Source organism: Fulmarus glacialis, unplaced genomic scaffold (assembly GCF_000690835.1).
Source record: "Fulmarus glacialis isolate BGI_N327 unplaced genomic scaffold, ASM69083v1 Scaffold51413, whole genome shotgun sequence".
Lineage (NCBI taxonomy): Eukaryota > Metazoa > Chordata > Aves > Procellariiformes > Procellariidae > Fulmarus > Fulmarus glacialis.
In genome coordinates, this window is record NW_009205807.1 from 111 (window position 1) to 7,434 (window position 7,324).

The 7,324-nt window shown below is 38.0% G+C and overlaps 1 protein-coding gene across 1 annotated transcript; it reads right to left on the reverse strand.

Annotated features, from left to right (window-relative positions):
- Positions 1-493: 493 nt before the first annotated feature.
- Positions 494-7,321, reverse strand: TNIP2 (TNFAIP3 interacting protein 2; the record flags this gene model as incomplete). Its single annotated transcript, XM_009575507.1, has 6 exons — positions 494-775; positions 1,273-1,392; positions 1,780-2,061; positions 2,613-2,696; positions 4,609-4,914; positions 7,277-7,321. Coding segments are annotated over 6 exons (1,119 nt in total), but the record flags the coding sequence as incomplete, so codon positions are not given.
- Between the last annotated feature and the right edge of the window lie 3 nt (positions 7,322-7,324).

Genomic DNA, 7,324 nt, shown 5'->3' on the forward strand with positions numbered 1-7,324 from the left:
ATGTGTGAAAGTTCAGCCTCAATAGACAAGAACATACTTTCGCTTTTAATCCAGATAAAGCACAATAAGATTTTTCCTATCTTCTGCCAAAAAGCTCCTCCTCTGTTCTTCAGCCCACATTTTTGGAAGAGGAGGAAAATTTCAAGTTCAATAATTTTTTTTACAGCAGCCTTCAGACTGCTGTAAAGAATTAGGCTCAAATACTCTGAAACTAACTACCACTGTAAGTTTTAGTTTAGTTTGTAGAATTTGCATTATATTTTCCTTGTAGTTGTCAAAAATAATTCTTCATAAAAACTTTGCTTTATCTTGAAGTCTTTCGTACAGTCCAAGAGAAAGTGAAATGCAGTAAGAGGTAGATATTGTTCATCCTCCTAATTCCTAAGAGCTGTCCATTTGAATCACTCTGTTTTAGGACTGTAGGAGATATGTATAGAGGGAAGTTTTACTCTCTATAAAGTAGTGATCAACTTACACGCCTCACATCACATGGTCACTGACAGCATTCAGCAACATGCTTGAGGAATTCATCACTGAGTTCATCACTGAAAAACCTCATACAATGAGGGCATCTAAGTTCACCCTGTGCCCTGCCCTCAGATCCTGAGTTTCCATTGTCCACAGGTGGAGAAGCTTGTTCAGACTGTGAAGATGTTCTTCTCAGGCCTGTTTGGCCCGGGCTATTGCCTCTCAGATGTTCAACGTTTGTCTGTACATACATATGATTTTGGTTACCAACATGAACTCTGAAATGACTGCTTGTGTCTCTTGAGTCCTAGAAAGAGAAAGAAGAGCTCTTGAAAAGAGGCAGTAAAAAGATATTCTTTAACAGAATATTTTATCACCTTTATCTGAAACACTGCTCATGTTTTTATCAGAATATTGGTAAATAAAATATGCATCAGTTTTTGTAGTTTTATTCGTATAGTTGTAAAGAAGGCTTGTAGAAAACACAGAATATAGCCAGCATGCTACTTTAAAGATGCCACTGTTACAAGAGTCATGGCTGTCCTTCTCTTCCTTCTAAGAATTCCCCTTTACTATGTTGATCCAAAATGGAAAGAAAATGGACTGGAAAGGGGTATTACATGTGTATTGGGAAGCATCTCCACTAGAACCCAGACTATGAAATAATATAAGTTTTTGATAGCTGCACTGAGCTGAAATGGTTTTAGAAGTACTAAAATTTTTTTTAAAATATATTAAAGTATGTTTTAGTCCTGAATTCTGTTGACATGCTTTAATTGAAAAACTAGCATATTGCTTTCTTACCTGTCTTCTTGCTAGCTGGTGTTGCAGACATGCAACTTCTGCCTGAAGCTCTTGTATTTTACTCTGTGCTCGTTCTCTGTCTGATCTCTCAGATGTGAAATCATCTTTATAAACTAGGACCTGAAAAACAATTATGATGTTAATATTTTATAAATTAGAGCATTGGCAGGTTAGTTTAAAAAGTGATTCCTTTGTTTGTAAATACTTATTTCCAGAATCTCGGTATTATCTTCTCTATCGTATCTGTACTTTAAAGGTATTTGTATTTCTTTTTCAGATCTTTCATATTTTGTATTAAAGCCAGCAGAACTGCATGTAGTTCTTTAAGTAGTGAGTTTCCTTTATATCTGTTTTGTTATCTGTATAGTATACAGTATCTGTATAGCCAAATGTGGCAAGACAAGTGGCAAATGTCAAAAGAAATCATTTCTTTTTTTCTCCCTTGGACTTCAGTGGTCTGGGGAGAAACTAAGAATTCCCATCTCTAGGAAAAAGAAACTTAATGACCTGTTGCTCCAGCATTTGTATGCGCTCATTATCTCCTTCACTAGCCTTCTTCACATCTTCTAATTCTATCTTTGTTTTTATGCATTCATTCATTTTTTCTTCCAGTAGCTTGTTTAACCGGAATATCTCTTTGTGCATCAGGTCAGAATTTGTTTGTGCTGAAGTTACGCCGTGCTGCTGCTCCAGTTGTGACTTCATCTCTTTTAGCTGCAAGTGGAGTCGCTTCACATACTCATCCCTACTCGCATCGTATTTCTGCCATTTTGCATTTAAGTCTTCCACCTGAAAGATTACCCCGGAGATTCATGAAGAACATGAAGACACAAACATGAAGACACAAACTTCTAAGCTTTCATAGAATGTCTGTATGTGCAGGACCACAATTCTCTAAAAGATAATATAACATGCTGACTCAACTGCTGAGTGTGGATAAGCCACTTTATAGGAGAGCAGAAGATTATCATGCTATAAGCCAGGCTCTTCACAGGCAGCCTTCCCCATTTGCTAATCCATAGGGACAGTATTAAATAATATGGAATGGGAGGGGTTGGCGGTCACCCTAGGCCTAGTGCTGTTTTCCTGGGGTGGAATACTGGTGCATGGAAGGAACACGAAAACAATTTTTAACAAAAAATTTTTAACAAAAAACCCATAGTACATTAAAAATAATGTAATAAGTTGTTCTTACCTAAGGGAACAAAGACTATGTGCCATGTTGAAAGGACTAAGAAAAATTTTGGACTCACATTAAACCAGGACTTACCTACTCCAAATTTACTGTAATTCAAAATACTCAATCAAATCTTAATCTTGTACAAAATGAAAGTACTCACATGAGATACTTTTTGTTTTAACATCCTGTTTTCATCTTGTAGGTTGCAGATAAGAGCTTGAAGTGAAGTTTCATTGTCTAAAAGCTATAATTTTCAGATAGAAGAAGTGTTACTTTAACATAAAAATCTCAAATTCTACTTAGCTATGCTGTTAAGCTGGAAGTAATCTTTTTTTTAAATTCCTCTAAAACTATTTGCTATCACTGAAACAAATACATACATCTAGGTCTACTTATTTCTATATAATATATTTCTAAATACTAATAGTATAGCCTACAGCTTTTATTTTTATTAAGCAGAGCAAAATGTACTCAGGTTTTTACCACCGTACTATTGCTTTTAAATAGATCTGTGTGGTGTCATAAAAACATGTGTCTTACAAAATTCTGAGTCTACTAAAGGTAACAAGAAAAATACCACACATTTTACATGCATGAGGGTCTACACTGATGACAAAAGAGCTTAAGAGTTTACACAAACTCCTTGGAAACTACTTGTTTGGAGTGGGGGAATGCATGACAAAGATGCAGATGTGCCTTCACCTTGCTTTGTTATTACTGTCAATTTTGGCCAGTACTAGGAAGAAATTACTGAGGGAAAAAACCCCTGCTTGCTAAATAATTGACTAAAATGATAGCCCTTTTTTACAGTTGTGACATCTGCTTAAAAAAAACCCCAGTGTGCATGAGTAATATAGAACACTTTTGTACAAAATTCCCTAGAATCAGCTAGTAATTGCATCTAAAATTTCTCTTCTTCAACAGGGAAGTCCCCATTGTACAAGGTTAGCTGCTTATTACATATATCAAAGTCAATCAAGTTTCCTGTCTATCAATTACACGTAAAATATGATAATACTAAATGCTTCAAGTCCCTTAAAAAGTCTTTTTTTCTTGTATCTAGTCAACCTCCAGCTATTTCTTACAGGTAACTTTAATGTGAATAAGTTTTCTTTGTAAATGCTCCTGGGATGTTTTACAAAGTAGAAGTGAGCAATGTATAGAGTTTATCATAAAAGCATAGAGGAGTGGACATGTGAAACAGCATTGCCACTACGTAGCAGTAAGAGCATGAGACAAAATCATTCTTTTTTGTGAGAATTGGCTGTAGCATCCTATTCAATACTCTGATCTGTTACTGGAGGGAGCACCTCTAATGTTATTTCCTTATGGTATTATCATGAATTACCTACCAACTCTGAACCATCATGATTTCTGGAACAACACAATCTACCTCTACCCTACACTGAAAAGCTTCAGCTAAGGTGATGATGCGGCAAAGCCACACAGCCATTAGCAAAGTACGCCAAAATCCAGGTGTTTCTTTGTGCCCCTCAGTGGCATTTCTGCCACCTTCCTATCATGAAGCAATTTTTCTAAATGTCCCCACTGGAAAGAAATATTGCCTTGCAGTGGGGGGCCACGGGGGAACCCCAGAGCCAAGGAAAAAAAGGTAAGACGCCTTGACTCATTCTTCCCTAAGCAACTTTCTGTAGGTCTGTACTATGTGTGCAAAGCCAAATCCTGATCTGAGAAGACCATGTACTATAGAATTCTTAATATAAATACTACTTTAAAATATTTGTTTTGTGATTTAAATGCTTAAACAAGTAATAAGGAGATATCACACATAAAAGCACTGCACCATCTAGTGATGCACAGAAGCATGCTGCAGTGTCTCCTGTATATGCAGGGAAAAATTGTAGTCATAGAATTGCTGAGGTTGGAAGGGACCTCTCAAGATCTTCTCCTCTCCAAAAAAAACCCTCTGATGATGAAATAAGTGAGATGGCCAAAATGCAAGTGATTGACAACTGCTTCCATCCTCAATTTTTGGTACTCGGAATTATTTAGAGCTTGCCATGGTAGTCTTTTCACCCTAGATGAAATTATTTAAAGGGATGTTTCTCACCACTCCCCAGTTACAACTATCCTATTGTAATTAACACCTCACAAGCTAGTAAGACTTTAAAGAAACACAGTAGCAGTAAGAATACCTGATTAGATCTTTCAGTAAGTATCTGGTCATCTGAATTCCCTTTCTCTTTTCTTTGCTTCTCTTCTAGACATTTTGCCAGATGTTGACACATTTCTGCTGTGGATGCTAATTTGCGTTGAAGTTGGTGAGTTTCATCAGTGAGTGAACGGCACAAAACATCGCTGGTGGCCTGAGCCCTCTCTCTCTCTGCCAAGCTCTTCTGAAGTCGTAAGATTTCTTTCTCCTTTTCATATGGAGGCTGATTTATCATCTGCTGTATCTCTCCATTTTTCTCCTCTAGTTGCTGATTCAACTTCTGTACTTCCTAAACATAAGGGGGAGGGGAAGTTATTTAAAAGGAAAGTGAACTCAAAAGCCAAAATATTTCTAAGACTGAATTCCATGTTGCAGTAATTCCATATTGCTCCTGTACTCACTGCAAAGTACTTAAAAATTAAAATAAATCCAATTCATTTCCATATAATCATTCAACCTTGGAACTGACAGATCAGTCAGTCAAAATCAAGAACTTCTCAGACAGCTATACAAGCACTTCCTAGTCAGTAGAATGAAGAGATCAGAAACAACAAAAAGTCAGGAAGACTCTATGAAAAGATACACAGCAGCAACAAACTAAAGATGGAACTTAAAAGAAACAAAGTAGTTTAAAAGGAGTAACTATGGAGACTGAGAAATGCTTACTAGTCCTGCATTCTAAATTACTAGATAGCAGAGATTTTCCTCAAAAAAAAATGGAACTGGGAAGTCATCTTATCAAAAACCAGTGAAGTGTATTCATTGCCTGGCACTGTCACAAGGACAAAGCAGAGGGAGCATATGCAGCAACTTTCTGACCTGGGAAAGGATGAGTGGTAAGGACAAGCAAACAGAAAATGAAATCCGTGTGGCAGCAATGACTATTTTGGCTATAGCTGACTCTCCAAGGTATGCGAGGGGATCTGACATACTCTTAGTTGCTGCACGTTCTTGTTGAATTGGAAGCTCTGTGGGATCATCTGCACTGCATTAAGTTAACGTCTCTGCAGGTGTTTTGAGAAGGAAGAAGTTTGCTTGCTGACTGCGGTACAACCACTCTGTAGTACCACGCATCTGAAGTACACCAGTCCTGACTCTGTCAAAAACAGCTTGCGCTTGATATCCTCCAAAAGTAGCAGATGCTGGTAACAGAAACCTCGGCAGCACTGCTCCTCCAGAATCAATGATGCCCTGGATGCCAACGTAGACCATGACACAGGTACAAGCTTGACTCTACCCTTCCAGTTTTGGGGAGTGCTAATGGAGCTGTAAATCACAGGGAGCACTCTTCTTCGCCAGCACGTAGGCCTCTGACTTCACAAATAACTTTTTTTGTTGTTATTATTTTTAGTGATCGTGATTGCAGTGTTTCTGATTGCACATAAAATATTTATTTCTAAAAAGAATAAAATTAATATCTAACTTACAGAAATAGCACTTATTACTGACTTTTAAATTCTTTAGCATCATGCTAAATGCTAAATTTCCCCTTTGCTATAAAGACATTCAGCATCAGACTTCAAAATATATTCAGATACCACAGGTTTGTCATCTGTCTGCAAAGTGTCAGTAAGATCATCTCTTATTACAAATTTCCAAACTTGAACTTATTTAAATGTATTTTAGGTGAGTGTCATATATGGAAAATGTTTTGTATAAACCATTAGGTCAAGAGATTACTTATGACAAAAATACTTGTTTCAATTTTAAGTACTGCTGCTCGTTTGGAAATTCCTTTATGCAGCTTCATATAGAAAGAAATGCTTTAAAATTCTTTAAGTATTTCAGACTGAACATGGGAAAGTCTTAATGACAGCAACAAAAACACCACTTGTGGAGAATGGGAGGGGATGCAGTTTTGAGACTTTTTTTCCTGCCATAAAAGATATACCGATTTCCCTAATATCTCTCTTCACAATCCAGACTTGCCAATTACTTTAACATGATGCCTTACTGTCAATACAAAAATCCATTTTTAAGTGCATGTTAAAAAAACCCACTTTAATAGAAAAAGCGGTGGCATCAGTTGTTTATCTTACAGAACAAAACTGTTGCATCTGATAAAGAGGAGGGTCTTCACTAAGTAATATGGAACTTCCAAACTTAGAGTTTTTTACTCTTTTTCCTTCTCCTTGTGAAAATAGTTGTATGAAGATTTATAATGCCACGCTAAGTTTTTGGTTTAGGATTTTACGGTTTACCTTCTTGAACTTAATGCAGTGGGAACTACTGTTGGATACAGATGGCAGAGTTGCTCTGAGCACAGTCCAACTCCGAGCACACAGCGATAAAGCAAGTCCTGTCCAACGCAGCAGTGTTGCATTGAGGGGATCAAAACATCTGCTCTTTTGTCCGCTGCCACCACCGCCTTGCTGTGCCACCCCGGGCAAGTCACTTAAACCACGTTGTCAGCCCTGGTGCCTGCGCACCCCCATCTGTTTCCATAAACGCGAGTAGGCAGTCTGAATGCAAAACGTCTGCATCCTCCATTCAAGACAACCACTGCTGGACTTACTAAGCTTAAATTACTCATTTTTCTAGAGAGGAAGCACAGCTCCCGAGGTGAACGCTGCTGCCATTCCTCGGGTGTTCGCGCACCCGTAGCGAGGTGCTGCGTGCCAGCGCTACTTCGAGGGCACTCGCGGTTTTACCTGGCTGAGAGCTTCCACTCTGCGCGCCGAGAGTCGCTCGCTGTCCCT